The sequence below is a fragment of the Penicillium citrinum genome (assembly GCF_028827155.1).
Source record: "Penicillium citrinum strain IBT 23319 chromosome Unknown utg000001l:1.0-4955037.0:1.0-4956770.0, whole genome shotgun sequence".
Taxonomy (NCBI): Eukaryota; Fungi; Ascomycota; class Eurotiomycetes; order Eurotiales; family Aspergillaceae; genus Penicillium; species Penicillium citrinum.
This window is the reverse complement of record NW_026622686.1, coordinates 36,693-57,040: the sequence shown is the minus strand read 5'-3', so window position 1 is coordinate 57,040 and position 20,348 is coordinate 36,693. Positions and strand designations below refer to the sequence as shown.

At 47.2% G+C, this 20,348-nt stretch overlaps 8 protein-coding genes across 8 annotated transcripts; 4 read left to right on the top strand and 4 right to left on the bottom strand.

The window, feature by feature from the left end:
• Nucleotides 1-639: 639 nt before the first annotated feature.
• N7469_000024 (GNAT family N-acetyltransferase) lies at nucleotides 640-1,284 on the bottom strand (the record flags this gene model as incomplete). Its single annotated transcript, XM_056638944.1, has 3 exons — nucleotides 640-668; nucleotides 719-1,198; nucleotides 1,251-1,284. 3 exons carry the CDS (start codon nucleotides 1,282-1,284, stop codon nucleotides 640-642), a joined length of 543 nt encoding a protein of 180 aa, XP_056504701.1.
• A 520-nt stretch (nucleotides 1,285-1,804) lies between these two features.
• N7469_000023 (putative vesicle-mediated transport protein (Imh1)) lies at nucleotides 1,805-5,623 on the bottom strand (the record flags this gene model as incomplete). Its single annotated transcript, XM_056638943.1, has 4 exons — nucleotides 1,805-1,847; nucleotides 1,905-4,917; nucleotides 4,986-5,517; nucleotides 5,615-5,623. The coding sequence occupies 4 exons, from the start codon at nucleotides 5,621-5,623 to the stop codon at nucleotides 1,805-1,807; spliced, it is 3,597 nt and encodes a 1,198-aa protein (XP_056504700.1).
• A 1,065-nt stretch (nucleotides 5,624-6,688) lies between these two features.
• Nucleotides 6,689-11,126, top strand: nte1 (lysophospholipase; the record flags this gene model as incomplete). Its single annotated transcript, XM_056638942.1, has 2 exons — nucleotides 6,689-6,843; nucleotides 6,899-11,126. 2 exons carry the CDS (start codon nucleotides 6,689-6,691, stop codon nucleotides 11,124-11,126), a joined length of 4,383 nt encoding a protein of 1,460 aa, XP_056504699.1.
• Nucleotides 11,127-11,765: 639 nt separating this feature from the next.
• On the top strand, nucleotides 11,766-12,313 carry N7469_000021 (uncharacterized protein; the record flags this gene model as incomplete). The annotated part of the gene is made up of 2 exons (XM_056638941.1): nucleotides 11,766-11,934; nucleotides 12,030-12,313. 2 exons carry the CDS (start codon nucleotides 11,766-11,768, stop codon nucleotides 12,311-12,313), a joined length of 453 nt encoding a protein of 150 aa, XP_056504698.1.
• Nucleotides 12,314-12,729: 416 nt separating this feature from the next.
• Nucleotides 12,730-13,345, top strand: N7469_000020 (uncharacterized protein; the record flags this gene model as incomplete). The annotated part of the gene is made up of 2 exons (XM_056638940.1): nucleotides 12,730-12,965; nucleotides 13,081-13,345. The coding sequence occupies 2 exons, from the start codon at nucleotides 12,730-12,732 to the stop codon at nucleotides 13,343-13,345; spliced, it is 501 nt and encodes a 166-aa protein (XP_056504697.1).
• A 59-nt stretch (nucleotides 13,346-13,404) lies between these two features.
• N7469_000019 (RTA1 like protein-domain-containing protein) lies at nucleotides 13,405-13,788 on the top strand (the record flags this gene model as incomplete). Its single annotated transcript, XM_056638939.1, has 1 exon — nucleotides 13,405-13,788. The coding sequence occupies one exon, from the start codon at nucleotides 13,405-13,407 to the stop codon at nucleotides 13,786-13,788; it is 384 nt and encodes a 127-aa protein (XP_056504696.1).
• Nucleotides 13,789-14,853: 1,065 nt separating this feature from the next.
• Nucleotides 14,854-15,580, bottom strand: N7469_000018 (MARVEL domain-containing protein; the record flags this gene model as incomplete). Its single annotated transcript, XM_056638938.1, has 4 exons — nucleotides 14,854-15,007; nucleotides 15,071-15,199; nucleotides 15,274-15,377; nucleotides 15,434-15,580. 4 exons carry the CDS (start codon nucleotides 15,578-15,580, stop codon nucleotides 14,854-14,856), a joined length of 534 nt encoding a protein of 177 aa, XP_056504695.1.
• Nucleotides 15,581-17,668: 2,088 nt separating this feature from the next.
• N7469_000017 (actin-related protein ARP5) lies at nucleotides 17,669-20,156 on the bottom strand (the record flags this gene model as incomplete). Its single annotated transcript, XM_056638937.1, has 5 exons — nucleotides 17,669-17,698; nucleotides 17,756-18,532; nucleotides 18,588-19,528; nucleotides 19,584-19,904; nucleotides 19,961-20,156. The coding sequence occupies 5 exons, from the start codon at nucleotides 20,154-20,156 to the stop codon at nucleotides 17,669-17,671; spliced, it is 2,265 nt and encodes a 754-aa protein (XP_056504694.1).
• Nucleotides 20,157-20,348: the final 192 nt, after the last annotated feature.

Sequence of the window (20,348 nt, the reverse complement as noted above, 5' to 3'; positions counted from 1 at the left end):
GCAGTCTCCTTTTGACGAAATTCAGAATTTATTATTTCTTTCGCTTGGGGGGAGTTGATTCTCATAGATTCCAAATTTGCAGTGTTTTGCAAGTTTAATTAACAACTTGTGAAGACTTCGGACATAATCGAGGTATTTATGATTCGAATACTTCAACAACGTGGTCAATAAAGAATATTAAAAATAGACTTATTCAACAAAGACTAGCGAATCTCTAAGTGTATGAAATGTCTACCTCTTTGACCAGGAGAATGTAACCAATGAGAGTGCGAGTGGATGTCTTTCAGCTTCTTCAACTCCCTGGTACATTCAGTCACGATAGATTGTATTTTGACTCTTCTTTGTAGTTTCAAGATACTGGATACTGTATTTATTCAACATCAACATCATCTTATGGCATTTTTCTTGACTATTTGCAAATGACCACGATAGTGAGATGGTATGGTAACTTCAACACCGTGAAGCATCACCATGCCCCGCAAGACCAACAAAAGCCCATCAAAAACCCTCTACTAGTAATTTTCTTTTACATTCAAGTTGTAATTTATCAGAAGTGCATTATATCATTATTCCGTAGTCCTATCCGATCCAAAGGTCCAGTGCAACAAGCCATTCTATTCTAATTTATCAACCATAGCCCTAAATATTCATCACATCATCACCATCACCTGTAAAGCAGTCTACTATGTTAATATACAAAGAAACAACCCATCTAAACCCCCCTCAGCCAATCTATTCAAAGCCTCGCCCTCAACCATCATCTTCATCCAATCATCCATCCCCTTCGCACCAACAGCCTCGTAAAATTTAATACTAGGCTCATTCCACTTAAGGACACTCCACTCCAATCTGCGTCCCTTAATTTCCAAAACCTGCCACGCCAGAAACTTCAATAGCGAAAACCCATACCCATTCCCGCGAGCCTCAGGCTGAACATATAAATCTTCCAGATAAATACCCGGTGCGCTGCGCCATGTACTATAATTGAAGAAGTACAGGGCCATTCCCACCGGGGTTGGTTTGGGGTTTTCTTCGGTTGGGTCCGGGGTAATTAGGGCTGTGTAAACTGAGCCTCGCTTTGGGGGTTCATTGGCAAATGAGAGTGTTGCGCGAAGACTTTCTTCTGTTGCTTCGACTTCGTCTAGGGCTTTTTCGTAGGAGGCTAGTTCTCGGATGAATTGGAGGATTAGAGGGACGTCTGGTATAATGTTAGCGGTGGATAAGTCAGGTGAAGGAGGATGTTTATTTACCCTCTTCTGTTGCTAGATGGATCGTTGGTGCCATTTTGGAAACTTCAGGTGCTTTGAATACTTTGATGCGCTTTGGAGGGGTTTGTGGAGGAATTTGCGGAGCTCGGAGGATTTTATGATGCGGAGAATGCAGGTGGATCCCCCGGGAGAGAAGAAGATTGGAGAATGAAGAGAGAACCGGTTTGGCACCCACTTGATGAGGTAAAGATAGAGGAACGAGAGTGAATAGTATAAATGAAGAGCCCAGAGTGTTCTCACAACTCCTTTTCAAGGATCAAAGCTCGTGATCCTGTAAGCAAGAATGTCTTTTATATGGCCAATGTCGGCACTCTCCGAAGAAAACCCCACTACTCGGGGGATCCGAAGTCTTCACTTTTTTTTTCCTTTTTAGGAGAATGTCAAGTAAAGGGCGTGTTAAGGTCGAGTATCCAAGAGAATATTCCGACGAGACAGTGTGAAACTTAAGGGTATGATATAGCTCTACACTAGATAACAAAGAAGCGGTATTATACAGGAGGATCAAGGATGAGCGGATATTGAAGAATCAAAAATGATCATCGAGACATGATAGCAGACATCCACTTTTGTTCGTCCGTTCTAGAAGAGATAGTCAGTATAGTTTCGAGTATATGCGTGGGTGGTAGCTACACTCACCGGTCGAAATGGAGCAGCATGCCCAAAACAGGAACAAGCTGCTTCTGATAATTCTTATCCTTCTGCTCCATAAATTGCAAAAGCACATTCTTCAAATACATATAGTCAATGGCACTTGCATTACCAGGTCCAGTTCCAGTCGGAGTCTCACTTCGCTGGATAGAAGCACTACGCTCCTGTCCAGATGGAGACGCAAGTCCCCGACGTGAACCAGAGTCCATAGATGATCGTGACGATTGTCGACCAGATGGGGATCCGCGCAGACGAACGTCTTCGCCGAGGGTCTTGTGTGATTTGCGCATCTTTTCAAGTCGATTGTTGGTTTCTTCGACGGATCGGCGAAGTTCTGCTTTCTCTTTTTCTAGATCGCGCACTAGTCTCTCGCTTTCATCGAGTTGTTCGCGTAAGCCGGACATCGCTTGACGGATTTCTTCCACCTCTTGCGTTGATTGTTCGGAGAGAAGTTCGAGTTCATCACGGCGACGACGCCAGTCTTTCTGCGACTGCTCGAGTTCCTCTTTGTCTTGTTCGGCTGTGCGAAGGGCACGCTCGGCCTCGCGCACTTTACCCTTGAGATCTTCGATTTCGCGGGCTCGACGACGACCTTGTGTACTGGCTTCGTCTTCGGCGCGGTCTCGTTCTTCAACGGCAGCTTCCATTCTCTCTTTGAGATCGCGGACCTTGGTTTCGGTTCGACCCTCGATCTCATTGAGGAGGCGGCGCATGGACTCGCCTTCACGAGTTCGCTCGCTGAGTAAACGGTGGGCATCGGCCAGTTCTTCCTCGAGACTATCGCATTTTTCACGAGCTTCCTTCATCTGCATCGCCATCTCGGATGTTTGGTCGCGCATGCTGTTCATCAGCGACTGTGCACTGGCATGTTGCGCCGTCTTCAGGGAAATTTCCTCCCGTAAACCTTCCAATTCTTTAGTCACTGAAGCCAGCTGTTCCTCAACCTGGCGGATTTTGTTCCGAGAAGTCTTGAGATTGTCTTGAGCCTTATTCAGGTCTCCGATGGTCTTCTCATTGGCTTTGATGGCCACTTGTTTTTTGCTCTCGGCGGATCGTAGATCAGACTGTGCCACAGTGAGGTTCTCTTCAGCCTTAAGACGACTGTCAGACTCTTGTCGGATCTTCTTATTCAGAGTCTTAACCTCGTTGTCTCGCTCCGTGATCTTAGTCTTCGAATTGCGCAACTCGGCACGCAGGTCCTCATGTTTAGCCTCAAGAGCGATCAATTCTGTGTTTTTGTTGGAAAGGGTCTCTTTCATGTTCTTCAATTCCGAGGATTCTGCACGCAGGTCACGTAACTCGGGCTGAATCTTCTGGATAGTTTCACGCAGATCGGTAAGATCCTTGAATCGAGTGGCAGCCAATTGTTGCGCGGCTGAAAGGTCGGTCTCCAAAGTAGCTGCGCGAATCTTGATTGTTTCGAATTCTTCCTTCAGGCTCTTGTGCATCTTCTCGGAATCAGCAGTACTAGATTCATTGGTTGTGCGAAGCTCAACAAGCTCCTTTTCCAATCTGGAAATGGTCTCCTCCAACGCTGACTTCTCTGCAGTCAACTCCTTGATCTTGTCCTTGGATTCCACATGCTCTTGTCCCAAATTGACCAATTCATCTCGAAGAGTCTCGATCTCCTCTTTCATATCCTCCTCGCCCTTCAATTTCGAGCTGAGGCGATCGATCGCTGCCTCCTTCTCTTCAAGGAGATGTGTAAGTGACTCAATCTTTTGCTTGAGCTCATCCAGCTCAGCAGAAGGTGTAGACTCTGGCTGTGTTGGTTCCTCCATGGGGGTAGTAGCAGCAGGCTTCGCAGGTTCATCGGTTGCCTTACCACCCTTCTTCTTCTTTTTATTGTTCTTCTTCTTGCCTCCACCGGCGCCACCACTGGCAGCAGCAGACTGGGGCTCTGCTTCCACTGGTGCACTGGTCTCTGGCTGTTGCGTCTTTTCAGCTGGAGCAAGACTCTTGCGAATCTCTTCAAAGTCGGCCTCTCGTCCAGCAGACACGTTGTCCTTGGCGGTCTTCCAAGCGGCGCTGTCCTTCAAGTTGTCATCAACAAAATTGACAACCTTTTGGAGTTGAGCAGAGTCCTCGGTCTTTTGGTTGACTTCTTTCTTCAGATCTGCAACTGTTGACTCGGTCTCCTTCAACTGAGATCGGAGACTGTCCACCAGACCTTGAACCACATCGAGCTTCTTCTTGCTCGCCTCTTTGTCCTTCTTCGCTTGCTCGAGCTGCGAGGTTAATTCGGCATCAGGTTCAACCTTTTTCGAATTAGCGGCATCGTCGACATTGGCTTGCAGCTTCTCGATCTCATCGCTCTTGTCTTTCAGGTCCTTCTTGAGTTGATCCGCTTCCGTGGTGGCCTTGTCCAAGGATGTCTCTGCGGATGAAAGCTTTTCCTTCAGCTCATCGACATCCTTCTGCTTTGAAGTCTTCAGATCCTTGATCTCCTCATTCAACTTGTCTTTGGTGTCACGTAATTCGACCAACTCCCGTGTAGATGTCTCCAGGTTCTGAACCATGCCTTCTGTCGATTCGCGAGTAACGGATAAATCTGTCTTCAGCTTCTCGACTTCGCTTTTGAGACTCTCGATCTCCTCCTCGCGCTCTTTCAATTCTCCTTCTAGGCGAGGAACTTCGTTGTCAAATGAGAAGAATTCCTCGCTGGTTTCTTCGTCCTCTTCCGGGGTCTTCTTCTCTTCCTTCTTCGCTTCTTTGCCGGTATTCGTCTCTTTCTCTCTTTTGAGACCAGTGACCTCGTCCCAGGCCTCTTTAGCTGACTTTTGAGCTTCCTCAAGCTTCTTTTTGTAGTCCTCTCGCTCTCCAGTGACACGCTTGAGTTCGTCCACAACCATGTCGCTCTTAAGAGACATTTGGTTAAGGTATTCGGTGAGTGCTTTTGGTTCGCCGATCGAGGTTAGGGGTGTATTCTCACGGAGGGCGGCTTCGAACGGTTCGATAGAGAGGACACGCGAGTGGGCTACCCGGTAGGCTTTGAGGAGTTCTGCAGAGAAAGGAGATCTGTGGTTAATAAATGGGGTGACAATTAATTCTTCTTGCTCTGACGCATACCACGGTATCGAGACTCCAGCTTGTCCATCCGACGCAGCTTTCCCTTGATCTCGGCTGGTAACTCAGTCGAGACCTGGTCACCAGACCCGGCATCGGCAGCGGCAGCATCTTCCTTTGAGGGTCCTTTGTCTGTTGCTGCCGTTGTGCCCTTGGCATTCTTCTTGTCCGTTTGGCTTCTCTCTGTCTTGCCTTCTGCCTTGTTATCACCCTCCTTGGTCTCCGCATCCTCCGCGCCCTCACCGTCAGCGGTGTTTACCTCGGAAGGAGCATCGGGAGTCTCTACACGAGGTGTACCAGCCCGACTATCAGATTCATCGTCGCCGATAGCAAACTCAGCCTCGAATTCTTTGGGATCGGGGCCGCGGACGGGAGTACCAGAGTGTCGTCTTTGACGGGGTCGTTGGCCCGGGGAGAGATTGGTGTTATTGGAATTAGGACGGCGGGCAGAGGCAGAACGAGAGAGATTCTCTTGGGCGGTCTTTTGGCGAGCCTGTTCCTCTGCAATGCGCGTATCGATGGCGTCGCGGATGCGCTGGGTAAGCTGTTAGTTTTGTGGACAACTTGGAGGTGTAGGTAGGTTGAGATGGGCGAGCTTGACTTTAGTCAGATAGCGTGAAGAGTCAACATACCTGAAACATCGCCGCGACTGGTGTCTCCGATCCACCTGAATATCAGCAATGGGTGAAAGTTGGCAGTTGGGAGTGTCAAGAGGGAAGATGACAGTGAACAGCGGGAGGAAGCTGGGCGGAGCGGAGTGGAGGCGGAGAAACACAAATAGATTCCACTACACATAGTATATTGGGCAGTTATTTATTTATTTATTTATTTATTTATAGAATGAGACTGCTGGAATACTATCAAGGTGATAGGAAGTATATTCATTGAAAATTGTACTCTTTAATATAATTTTACTGCTAATCCTAGGACTGTGGATAGATGTGCTAATGTACATATACGGGTGTTGTATAGACTTACAGTATAAGTCCCGTGACATGTCGCAAGCATTCTACAACGGACATGCAGCTGGTGGCAGATGAATACTATTCATCTACTAGATAATACTAGTAGTATAAACATTTGTATGATGTATTCAAAAACTATTGGGGGTCAATGGTATCAAACAATATCGGCTGGAATTATCAATATCTTTGAATATTATTGAATACTGTTATTGTAAATACAACAACACTTGATGCCACACTTGCATGGTACTAACATCATACGCAAGTTGCTTAGTCTATGCAATTTGACTGAACAAATTAGAATTGTTATTAAATACTGCTTAATGTATTGGTATCTAAAATATAACTAGAAATAATCATACTAATAGATATTTATATACGGCTATAATATTGTACACTGCTGTATCCCGTGACTCTCTGATCGTCGTATCTCACCTCAATTCACACCTCAACTCTTCTCTTCCCCCCTCTTCTCCTCCACCATCCACCGCTGCCAGGACCCGCACGTTTCTGATGTCCCAGTCGTCTTGGCTGACTTCTACTGGTGCCCTCGTCTAGAAGCGGGGCACCCTTCACTTTAGCTTCAATCATGGCTTCAGGTTCAGGTTTATCTCTGAACGGTCTAGCTCCCTCTATGGCTCTGAGCTTAACCGCGGCCACCGCGGCCAACTCGGCGGCCACTTCGACCTCATCCGTCCTAACGGCCCCCCCCCACCTTTTCCTCCCCCAGCTCCCTCAACAATGGCAGGGTGGCTCGGTTGGTTTTTCACTTTTACCTTTCAGGTCGTTCCTCGCGGCTTGTACTGGTTGATCACTTTTACCACCATTACCTTGCCCACATGGCTATTCACGCTCTTCTCCATGAGCTTGACTTTCACAATGAATTTCACCACTCTGTGAGTTGACTACACCGAGTACTCATAAGAATCAGCTCTCTAACGTTCTCAATAGCATGCTCATCGTTTTAGCCATCGTCTCTACCGTCAGCTGGTTCATTCGATATCGGTTTTTGAATATGTACAGCCGTCTGCCCCCCGAACCCCAACGCAAAGAAGCTCAAATCGATCTTTTCCCCGATATCCCAGAAGGCGACTCCAAACCGGGTCTCGCCAATTATCTCGATGAGTTTCTCAGCGCTATTAAAGTGTTTGGCTACCTCGAACGCCCCGTCTTTCACGAATTGACCCGGACAATGCAGACCAGAAAGCTCATCGCCGGCGAGACACTCATGTTGGAGGAAGAGAAAGGTTTTTGTCTGGTGGTAGATGGCCTTGTTCAGATCTTCGTCAAATCTACCCGTGACAGGAAGCATGGTTCTGAAGAATCTCTCCACTTGGACGAGGCCACATCAGAGGAAGAGGATAGCCATCTTCACGGTCGACAAGGATATCAGCTCTTGACAGAGGTGAAGAATGGCGCGTCCATGTCATCTTTATTCTCTATCTTACAGCTGTTCACGGAAGATATTCAGCTGCATAAATCTCGCAGTCACAGCTCAAGCATGTCGATGACAGGCGGTCCTCCCCACACGCCGGTTCCAGGTTCAATCCCGACCAGCCCTCGCACCAACATGATGGAAAGCCCAAATTCAACCATAAGAAATAATAATAGCGACACAACTTCAACTACGATCACAGACCATACAGATCCCCTCCCTGCTGTTCCCCCATTACACTTGGACGACAGTGATGCGGCTACCTCAAAACAACCACCGCGGCAATCCAAAGGGCGACATCGCAAGTCGGTCCATCCAGATATCGTCGCGCGAGCCACCGTAGACACCACGATTGCTATAATCCCAGCCAGTGCTTTCCGTCGCCTGACTCGGGTCTACCCACGCGCCACTGCACACATCGTACAAGTGATCCTCACGCGCCTCCAACGAGTGACATTCGGAACCGCACACTCATATCTAGGTTTGACGACCGACGTCCTTGGTGTTGAGCGACAGATATCCAAGTATACAACCTGGGACCTGCCGAATGACCTGAGAGGCGGGGCATTGGACCGACTGAAGGACAAGTTCATGCGTGAACGAGATCGTCTTGGCCCCGAGGAAGTGTGTAAGGGAATTGCTCTTCATAACCCCTATGCAGGACGTAGAAGACGCTCAAGCAGCTCTCTCCGAAAGGATGCTGTGCTGCAAGCGCGTGTGAGCAGCGAACAACGTCCTGTGATGACTCCTCGCCTGCCAACAATGTACAACGGAGACAATGCGGGTGTCAGCCCCGGCGATTTACTCTCCACCATCCAACTGTCTCGATTCGGTCCTCGCCATGAACTTTTGGGTCCGCGCTTGGGAACTCCCACGGCCGAACGGGAGCGCGTGCCTTTACGCCGCGCAGGCATGGATGGAAGGCCATCTCCGTTCCAGCGAAAGGACTCTGTTGATGAGGATAGTATATTCCGTGAATCCATTCTAGACTGCATGATGAAGGGCATTGGATTGACCGAAAGCACAAGAGATTCTTTACGAGATGGTAGCCATGCTTCGGGTGATGCTTCTCCCAGACTGTTATCTTATGACTCTCGTCGCCAGAAGGCTGTTTTCTCTAACGCTTTTGGGTTCATCGACCCTTACGAGGGATCTGGAGACGGCGAGACTGAATCTATGATGTCCATGTCAGTGACAAGTGCAGGTGGGACTTCACCCGTTGTCAATCTCCGTGAAGAACTTCGCCATGATATCGAAGTGGTTTATTTCCCGAAGGGCTCTGTGCTAGTCGAACAAGGCGAGCGTCCTCCGGGATTGTACTATGTGGTTGATGGCTTCCTAGATGTGGGAATACCTGTGAATGATCGCGGTGATGATCTTGTTGGAACCTCTCGACCTTCTGCCTCGCAAGCCCAAGAAGAGCTCTTCCCGAAGCTTAGACGTACAACTACAGGGTCCTCGCGCGCATCGGGTGCTACAGCAGCAGGCGATACTCGTCGAAAACCCCAGTCTCGAAAATCTCTTTACTTGATTAAACCGGGTGGCATGCATGGCTATGTTGGTGCTCTCGCATCTTATCGTTCCTACACAGATGTTGTTGCCAAGACTGATGTCTACGTGGGATTTCTGCCTCGGATGTCACTTGAGCGAATCGCAGACCGATATCCAATTGCTTTGCTTACTCTGGCTAAGAGAATTACGAGTCTGCTTCCCCGTCTGCTTCTTCATATTGATTTCGCTCTCGAGTGGGTCCAGGTAGGCGCTGGTCAAGTGATTTACCACCAAGGCGATGAGAGCGATGCTATTTATCTTGTCCTCAATGGTCGCCTGAGGTCTGTTGTCGAAGGCCAGAATGGCAAAATTACTGTCATCGGGGAGTACGGTCAAGGTGAGAGTGTGGGAGAATTGGAAGTCATGACTGAATCTACCCGACCTGCCACTCTCCATGCGATCCGAGATACCGAACTGGCCAAGTTTCCTCGCTCATTGTTCAACAGCCTTGCGCAAGAACATCCCGGTATCACAATCCAAGTATCGAAGCTCATTGCTCAGCGCATGCGTGATTTAGTCGAGCGTCCTTTATCCGAGAAGAGTCCCGAACAAGGTCAAGTCAGTGGGGTGCAAACCGCTACGTCCACTGTCAACCTTCGCACAGTCGCCATTCTCCCCGTTACAGTGGGCATCCCCGTCGTCGAGTTTGGACAACGCTTGCTTAATGCGTTACATCAGATTGGCGTGACGCGAGGAGTGACATCCTTGAATCAAGCTGCTATTCTGAATCATTTGGGCCGACACGCTTTTAGCAAGATGGGAAAACTTAAGCTTTCGCAGTACTTAGCTGATTTGGAAGAGAAATATGGACTGGTGCTGTATATTGCCGATACCAATGTCAACTCTCCCTGGACACAGACCTGTATCTCACAGGCAGATTCTATACTCCTCGTTGGTCTTGCCGAGTCATCTCCCAGGATCGGTGAATATGAACGATTCTTGCTTGGTATGAAGACCACGGCACGCAAAGAGCTCGTCCTACTTCATGCGGAGCGGTACTGCCCCCCTGGATTGACTCGACGCTGGCTGAAGAACCGAGTATGGATCAATGGTGGACATCATCATATCCAGATGGCATTCCGTCTTTCCACTGAGCCTTCGCATCCGCAAACCAAAAAGTTCGGCACCGTTCTGAAGCAACGAGTTCAGATCCTGCAGGCAGAGATCCAAAAGTATACTTCGCGTCGAATCCAACAAACCCCCCTATACTCTCCCCAGACCCCCTTTAAAGGCGATTTCCATCGCCTCGCCCGTCGTCTCTGCGGTAAATCCGTCGGCCTGGTTCTTGGTGGCGGTGGTGCACGAGGAATTTCCCAAGTCGGCGTGATCAAAGCGCTAGAGGAAGCTGGTATCCCAATCGACATTATCGGCGGAACATCAATCGGATCTTTCATCGGTGCTCTTTACGCCCGCGACGCAGATGTTGTGCCTATGTATGGTCGCGCGAAGAAATTCTCCGGCCGAATGGGTAGTATGTGGCGATTCGCTTTGGACCTTACCTATCCGACTGTCTCGTATACAACCGGCCACGAATTCAATCGCGGAATCTTCAAAACCTTTGGTGACAGTCAGATCGAAGATTTCTGGCTTGAATTCTACTGCAACACCACAAACATCAGTCGGTCTCGTCCGGAGTTTCACTCATCGGGCTATGTATGGCGTTACGTGCGTGCATCTATGTCTTTAGCTGGTCTGATCCCCCCAATCTGCGACGAAGGCAGTATGCTCTTAGATGGTGGGTACATCGACAATCTAACAGTGGCACACATGAAATCACTCGGCGCGCACGTAATTTTCGCCGTGGACGTCGGTTCAATCGACGACAATACACCCCAAGGTTACGGCGACTCTCTTTCCGGATTCTGGTCTATTCTGAATCGTTGGAATCCATTCTCCTCCTGTCCTAATCCGCCTACACTATCCGAGATTCAAGCCCGACTGGCATACGTATCCTCGATCGAGAATCTGGAACGTGCCAAGAATACGACTGGGTGTATGTATATGCGGCCACCGATCGACCCATATGGCACCCTGGATTTTGGTAAATTCGATGAGATTTACCAATTGGGGTATGTTTATGGCAAGGAATTTTTGGATCGATTGAGGAATGAGGGGTCTTTGCCTATTCATGAGGAGACGGAGGAGAAGAGGAAGTTACAGCGTACTATGGCGCCTAGACGGGCGAGTATCTGATTGTGTCTCGTGATGATCATGATGCTAGACCTGATGCTTGCTTCTACTCTGGACTTGACTGTATATTCGCACGTACTAAGGTCAGATTTTTGGTGTGATAGACGGCGTTCAACACCGTATGCATTGCACTGCTGATACCTTTGCTTGTTCAACCTAATGATAGAAGATAGACAATGAATGTTAATATCACGGTCACTTAGCGTTTCATAATTTATTCGAGCCACAAATATTCAATCTTGAATCTATCCGATGTGTACGCTCCACCTGAACAGCCACAATATTCGCCACATCTACCCAGTCACCAGTTGAATTTCCAAGATTAAACATCTTTAATCAAATGTTATGAGATTGCAGATCTGTTCCAGTTAGTCCACGTGTACATCCAACTAATCAAATGCCCTCACGCACCTTCATCAACCGTGCACTTCGTCATTCTCGAATTTCCAGGTCATTAATCTGCCATTGACGTCATTTTATATGCAATTAATATAAACAAACTCAAATCGACGAGAATCCTGTATATAAGGCCTTGATATCAGAAAGCCCGGGATACTTCAACGTCTGAAGATATTCCAGATATTGTCACATTTACCAAAATCGGTATACGTCGAACTTGCATCGCTGAGAAACGAGTACACGATGGTGAAGGATAATCTTCCAACATCCCAGGATAAATCGAAACAGTCATACTCAGAATGGGTGAAAGAGACGTATAACTCGCAATATGAGAGTTGGATGCCCTGGATAGAAGATCAGTATTTGAAGTGGTTTGGTAAGGGTGATAATAAAGCCTCTTATACTACGAAAGGTAGAGTACCACATCACCACGAACATCCCTAGTATACAGTTGGCCCGGTGGGTCCTCTAACTGTAATTGAAATGAAAGTGTGCTAATAGTAATAGACTCCCTCTCCAAAACAAAAGTTAGCGGTGTCAACGAAGTCGACCAAGTTCAAGATGATGTCTCGAATCTAGTTGGTAATCAACTTGGTGATCGGGGTGTTTTAAGTCCTGTTGGTCAGGTTGTTTCTAAGGAGGGTGTTAATCGGGCTGAGAGGGGTGGGAAGGGTGAAGACGGAAAGTACTTTTCAGGTGGCAGTGGCGATATTGGTGGTGCTGGGGATAAAATTGGGCAAGGTATACGAGGTGGTGTATCTGGGTTCAAGGGGGTTCTGGGTGGGAAATAATTGGAACCTGCCACCATCTATTAGAATCGATGGTGGTTGGTTCGGTTCGACTGTTATTTTGTATATTCCAGAGATATATTTCATTAATAGTTACTAGAGCCCTCAAGACATATACAGCCTTAGCCCACTCGGCGGCTCGGTGTGTCGCAGTTCTAGAGATATTTCAGGAGAGACTTCTTCCCCAGAGTCAAGATAAGGAAAATGGCAACGATGAAAGAGCAGATACAAATACAGTCACCGTTGCCCAGCAAGGACCCGAAAATTACGTCAATTCGTAATCGTTTTCTACGGATATACTTCCTGTTTCGAAGCCGAAGCAAGAAACGGCAAGGCTAAGCAGATCTTTTGAAATATAATTCTCTATACAACCAGTGTGTGGCTAATTCCCGCCACTATAACTATCTAATGCCTAGGCAATGGATGTGGGTTTGTTGGGGAAATATAAAAGCGTAGACTCTTCCTACCGATTGGAATCGATCCTGTTTCTTCTCTGGTCCTCAGATCTCCGACTGAACTTTGAGTCTCGTCTCGATTACTCTCTCAGACCTATACGTTTTTCTCTTGTTCTTCCTAGCCCTGACTGGCTATCATTGTTGCAAGGCTTACCGAACAAGGGCTCGCTTTTGCATTGCATTCTGCATCGGTGGCATCTGTAAGTCTTTCAAATCCTGTGAGATATCCAATATTGTGTAATTTGATTCTGACTTATTCTCGTTATCAGTTGAAATTATTGGTTATATCGCCTGAGCTGTCTGTTACAACGATAGCGCAGACCTGATTCCCTACTGCGTCCAGAGTGTCTTCATTCTCCTCGGTCCAATTCTATTCGCACCTTCAGTTTATATGGCCCTTGGGAGACTCATTCGAAGTACCGGTGGAGAGAAATACTCGCTCATTCGAATTGAATGGCTCCCGAAAATCTTTGTTGCCAATGACATGATATCATTCTTAGTTCCAGGAACTGGGTCTGGAAATGATGGCCATGGGAGGGTCTGGCAAGCACAGCCAAGGGAATTACGATTGCTGGATTAGTTACTTAGCTGATTATGTTCAGTATATTCATTTACACATCAATCGTCTTTGAAAGAAGAATGGATCGGTTCTCTGCCGGGGAAAGCTCCCCATCGTGGAAGAAAGATCTTTACGTACTGGATGGTATCAGTGCATTGATCATGATCCGTTCTATAGTCAGCGTTATTGAATATGTCATGGGCCAAAAAGGCTATCTGTTGAGTCACGAGTGGGCCATGTATATATTTGACTCTCTACTGATGTTGGGAGTCATGGGGATTTGGACCTTCTGGTACCCTGCTGGCCTTCACGAGCACGTTCGACCAGACTCTGATATGCTGCCCATGCAAAATTTTGAGGAAATGATGAGCAAAGCGTTATATATCCTGATTTATTTCCCCTTTTTTCTCAAGGTTAAGGGTGCAACCTGGAAGCTCTCGTCGATTTCGAAATCTATTCATTGAAGAAGTCGAGATGGATCTCGACTTCTTCAATGGAACCAGAACCATTGGTGATATATATCTTTGACTTCGTTCAATTTGAGATAGCATTGTTCTCAGCCTCCCGCACCTCTTCAGAACTGTGCTCTTTATCCTCGTACATGCGCCAGGATTGATCATCGATATTCCCAACCAAGTCTCGTTACTGAGCCAAGGAATGTCTCAAACAAAAAATCAGTTGTCAGATTCCACCGGGTGGATAAAACCTTCCAAGGTTGGATAAATTAGCTATTATCCAGCCCGTACGAGATCCGAAATATCCATATATGGATATAACATGAAATTTCTAGCTTAGATTAGATAGCAAAAGCGTCAATACAACAGATGTGAGTCGAATCTGCAACTGAATTGATTTTGAATATCCCGAGCCTGTGCCCTCTCAATCCCTTTCTTATTCATGTATTATATTTTCCAGAAAGATTGTCAAGATTTTTCATAAGACAAATGCACACCACGCATCTTCGCCCCCACGCGGCTGAAACGGGCCGGCGTAGATGATAGACTCTTTTATCTTCGTTTATCAGTTTGGTTTAGACTCTAAGCTTGACAGGTTGGAACTTCTTTTGGCTCTTCGAGACGAATTTACGAGTTTCGTACCACTCTTTTCAAGACGGCAAACCCAGCTCTGTATGCACAGCGCAAAACGAAACTACGGAACTACATGTAGGGCCACGGTTTGGCCAGCTACATCCATTCGTGAGGGCATCTACTCTAAAGAAATTAACCATCTTTATCGCGTGATTCAGAGCGATACGAGTAAAAAGAAAACATATCATAAATTAAATAACTTAAGGTATCCAACAAAGATAGAAATAAACCACCCACCCCCATCCAATCATATCACATTATATTCAAAATGATTCTAAACCATACACCAAATCCTCTGCTCAAACGAGATTACCGAACAAACAATCCATAAAATGGATGAATATACAATACCCCAGAACAAACACCTTACCCACATACACCGGGCAAGAAGACATCACCATCCAAACATGCATGATATCCCAGGGTCCCTCATAAACCCATTTAAACGGTCGTAGTAGGCGCAGGACCTACCGGGGCATCTAGTGGTGCACGCGTACCATCATTCTTTTCCTGGTTCGTTGAAGTCGGGGCATTTTCTTTACGGTAGGCCCATAGTGCAGCGACTTCGAGGAACATTCCGAAGAACGTGAAGATGCTATAGATGAAGGTATTAGCTGATGTCTTGGTATAGTGGAATGAATTGTGTGACGGGACGTACAAGGCAAGGAAAATAAATGACTCGTTGGCTTTCTTCCGGGGGCATGTTACACCGGGCGGGGAGTTGAAGTAGCACAAGGTTTTGCTTTTGTTATAGTCTTGGGCCGCAAAGATGAAGGCTGTTAGCCAGCTGTTTGTTGATGTCATGTTAGTTCTGTTTCCAAATGGTTGATGGTGACTTTCGGGACTGCGAAGGGAACGTACAGGTAGGAGAAGACTACGTCGATTAGGAGGACGAATTTGCTTAGTGCTGTTGGGAGGAAAGGGGAGATAAATGCTGGGAGGAAGAAGACAACCGATAGGACGGCCTATGAATTGTATTAGTTGATGGGATATGTGGGAAGGAAGTTGGGAATACTCGTACGATGACTTCTTGGTAGAGGATGTGTTGGCCGTGTGGACCATGTTTGATGAAATATGAGGTGAGTCCCATGACAATGACAGCACTGGACCATTGCAGGGTCCGAGTTGCCAGCTGGAGTGGACGTGAAATAGTTGTTGAGAAAATCATGATGAAAGGATGCCCAACAATAGATCGTAAAGTCGTGTATCAATATAAGATCGATGGGATGGAAGAAGGCCGGATTATACCTGTAGACTGTATATCAAGTATAATAGGGGAGAAAATTCAAAGGATGCAGATGCGCACAACCGGCGTGGGTTGTTCTTTATATCCTCTATCAGCGATCTTAGCCCAATATTGTAGAAGAATCAATCAAGATGGGAAGCTGAACAGGCCCATAACTCACCATGAGACACAAACATCACTAGCGCCGAGTCAAAAGTCGAATCTGCAGGTAGACTGGTCCGCGCCAGCAAGGATCAGACAGTTTTTGGACCTGTTTGTCAGGCCATTTCCCCAGATGCATGATCATGGTATACTCTGCATGAAGCCTGTTTGGTGTGTTGTGGGATACAGGGGGGCTACAGGGGTGGATTTACAGTCTGGATTTGGCATGTAGTCCTCTTTTGTTCTATTCATTACGTCCTTGCTTTTGGTTGTCATTACCAATAAAGACAATCTTGACATTTAGAGATATGGGTTGTTTTCTTATGTTTACTTTTGTCGATTATTGAATTTGGGCTGACAGCATTGAATGCGGAGTAGGCGTGATACACGAGCTTTGCTTTTGTGGTAATGCACGAGCTGAAAATAAAAACATGCAGATGATAAAATAAATATGTATGTCCTTCGTAACAAAAGACAGTTAGTTATTCTGAAATTATCCTTTCAGCACTATTACACCGTTTGAAATGTCGACACAGACCTCTAGCATGATATCATTTCATGATCTCTTCAACGAGCAGATATTACCAGTTTCACAGCTTCGATACCAATTAGTCCAGAAGCTCACCTTACAGTAGTGACATGGACTGTCACCAGTAGTTGCAGAAGTACGCAGTCGGACTCACACATCGGCACTAACAAACCAATCGGGATAGAACGGAAATCAACAACTGGAAATCAGCCAAGACCGAAGTTCTTGGAAACTTGATCCCGTCAGGTGTCAGTTGATACTTGCAACGAATGATTTCCTTTGCCAATCATCTATCTGGGTACACATCACACCACCTGGGCACCCACGGAGTAGCAAATGGTAGCTATGAGAGTGGGAAGGAATACTTCGTGGATCTGCAGAAGACTGAAGATCGCTCGGATAGGGCCAGCCTGTTGTATACTTATAGCGGGGTTCCTCCCTACAGAATACCTATTCTGTAAGTAGGAATGTTATTATGATCTACAGTGGCGTCGGCTTAGCTGTCAAGATAGACGAAGGAGAGTTGTTGGGTTTTATGGCTAGCCAGGGGTTGTATATTCTATCCCTTCAAGTTAGTACCAACATGTCAAAATAACTCTTTTCAGTGCACTCACTGAGTGAGACAAAGCGAATAAATCCTCGTATTTGATTCTTTGAAATGAAGCCTTTCCACAGCCCTGTGGTAGAAGTTCTATCCTAAGTGGAGATGCCTCGGATATGTTTCGTGGATGGGATGGGATAATCATGCAGTGACACGCCACGTCCACAATTGACGCAATTCGGCGCAGCAATTTACTTTTGGTTTGACTTATACTCGGTAAATTTGCTCTATCTGACAAAGATATAGCTTGTAAACTTGATTTTAAGCATTGAGGATGAGTTGCGCTAGTACAACAAACAAGTATACCTATACTTGTCCCAGTTCTAGGTAGAACTGGGACTCGGAAGTGTATATTTCAAAGGGATAGCCTGGGGTGTGTGCTATCCACTCAAGAAAAAAACAATTTCAGTATTCTCAGATGACACCTCGAACCTCAATAAATCAATAAAGAAATTGTTTGCATGTACATGCCAGCATAAACGAATGTCTCAAATCCCCAGCTTGCTAGGGAAAACGCAAGGGAGACCAAGTTTATAGTTGAACTATACAACTTAAACTTCCTGCAGGAACATCTCAATTTAGGGCTAGACTTGAACACATCAATCAATGTGATTGATTTGCCAGGAACATACTAGACACAACTGTAGAATTGAATTGAATTTTATATTACCATCCTGAAAGCAAATATACCTTAAACCGCCCTGACTCCGAGTCCATAGCGCCTGATATACGCTCATGATCACCACGTAACATTGCCAAGTTCGTGCTCCTGTAATTCGTTAGTTTGAAGATTCTCAATATTTTGATTGGTGCCACTGCTACTCACCTTGATATACTCGCTACCCTTCTCAAGATAATCCTGTCTGGATATAGACGACCGACTGAAGTCCGCACTAGAAGCCCACTGCGCCGCGCCCTTCCACGCGTCAAGAACAGGATCTTGCGCGCGGCGAACCCGCAGATCTGCATCAATAGGAATAAAACCACGGAGTTCGTTGCGGAAACGCTCATCGAAGCTGGTGAAGAGGGTGTTACCTCCCGTGAGGAAAACGTCTTTCAGGAGACGGGATCGGTCTTGTGTTTCGGAGAATCTATGGTTGATGATATCTGCGGCAATCTCAACGAGACCTGATTGATCGACACCGGCGATAGAAGGCTTGAAGACGACTTCCGGGACGCGAATGCGTTCGACATTTAGATGGAGCTGGTGTGCTTCGCGTTGGCTTTCTGGGTCAAAGGGCCATGGTCCGCGTAAGAATGCGTGAACGAGACTCTTAGTCCAGTCCGATTGGGCGGCCAAGGTGTGGTTCTCTGTGAAATCCGGGTCATACTGAAGGAGTTCTTGCTCGAGGCTGTTTAACATTCCACCGAGATCTTCCTCCTCTTCATCGTCACTTTGTTCGTCCTTTGCAACAGTTCGATACACACCCCAGTCGTCGTCATTTGCACCGAAGTCATCGTCATCCCCACCACGCCGGCGCTTTTTGGGACCGTCTGAAGCGAGATTGGCAAGGGTCTTCATGCGCTGTTGGCTAGCCAGGGATTTTCGATTTCCGAGATCCGCTTTCATACGGTCTCGGTCTTTGATTCTTTGTAGAATGCTCTGTAAATCGGTGTTAGTACATTCTAGACATGCAGTAGTCGGTTTTGAAACTTACCTGTCGGTTCGCCCGTCGCTCGGCAATCCAATTATCAAAATCGTTCTCGCGCTTCTCGCGGTCCAGACGCTCCTCCTCTTCGCGACGGGCCTTCTCTCTCTCCTTCTCTGCTTTAGCGCGGGCGCGAGCATCAACATTGGACTTCATAAGGCGCTGGTGACGCTTCTCCTTCAGGCCAGCCTCATCCAGCTCCTCGTCGGGGGTATCCAAGAGAGGAAACGTCATTTCCTCTGGTTGTTGTTCCTCCTCTTCGATACCCAGATCGCGATTTCGAGATCGTTTGATAGACTTTTCTAAATCCCGAATCATACGTTCCAGATGCACCTCATCCTTGATATCCTCCGCTTCTAGAATCCGACGTTGTTCCTTTTTCGTCTCGGAGGCGAGTTGTTCTTGGATATGCTTCCAGTATTCCAATTCCTGCTCTTTCTTGACCAGTTTTTCCAAACGCATCTTAGCCGCCTGTTCTTGCAAACGTCGGCCACTTTCCTTCTTGCGCTCCGCGATGCGCGCCAGTTCCTCCTCGGACTTCTCTGGCACGACGTGTTCGGTGAAGGGATACTGAATGACATGGTCACGAGCTTCCAATCCAGTCCAGTCCAAGTACTTGCTTAGCTCGCCATCGAAATCCTGGGAGACATAGCAGTGTTTGTGCACGAGATCTTCAACTTGATGGTCGGAAAGTTTGGTGGGGAAGGTTGGATATTTCAGCTTGAGCAGCTTGGCGAGGTATTCGGCGTTGTTGAGACCGCCCCAGTTCAAACGCGAGCAATTGGAGAGGAGAGGTTTCGAGTCCAATACGGGGATAACATGTGTGGAGGTGTGTGAAGAAGAGACGATCAATCCGTCTGTTCCTTTGTTGTACCGGTAAGAGAAGAGCGAGTCGATACCGTAGCCGACGGATGGGGCGTTGTAGCATTCGAAGAAGATCTCATTCATCACTAGATGGTCAGCAAGGTAGAGACATGAGGTTCTAGCCGGGAAACTTTTACGTACTCTTTCTGGGGTATCCGAGATTGGCGATTGGTTCTGTCATCACAATTGGTCGATCGACGCCGGAGCCGGAGCCCTGCACGCCCATCTTAAGGAAGATATAATCCAAGATACCCTCCATGACATCCCAATTGCTGACAACACTTGATCCCGGGTCAAATGCACCTTTCAACTGTCCACGAGTAGTTGCATCAATGTAAGCATCGTATCCGATAAATTGGCATTGGCGAGCGAGCTTGCGATCACGGTATCGACTCATGACGGGAGGAAGGACGAAACGGGGGGCTTTATCGAAGGACCAACCGGCCTTGACAAGGTGGGAGCCTAGATAAATCAGAGAGTGAATATAATCGGGGTTGGTGTAGCCGAAGCAAGCTTACCATTGTCAATGACAATAGCACTGGTATCCGGGTGAGCCTGGCTTTGCGCGAAACCATCTGGCTGTGGAGGCTGATAGCCTTTGAAGGGAAAATCGGGTACAGTATATGTCTGTGGAGGGGGCTTCTCAACGCGACGCTCCGAGGCATTGACGGCGTAGCGCGAGGGTAGGACGGTGTGTACTGAGGTGATAGTCATGGTGGGCTTCGCTGGGTTGCTGAGCTGCGGCGCTGGCGAGTTGCGCTGGTAGAGTGCGCGTGGGGTAACCAGGAGGTCGAGGGAAGAGATTGAGATTTATCAGAGCGAGTTCATGGTCGTCAAACTAGCAAGGGATATGCGATAGACTGGTATTTTGTCAATTGAGAATGTTTGCGGGAGAGAAACAGCTGA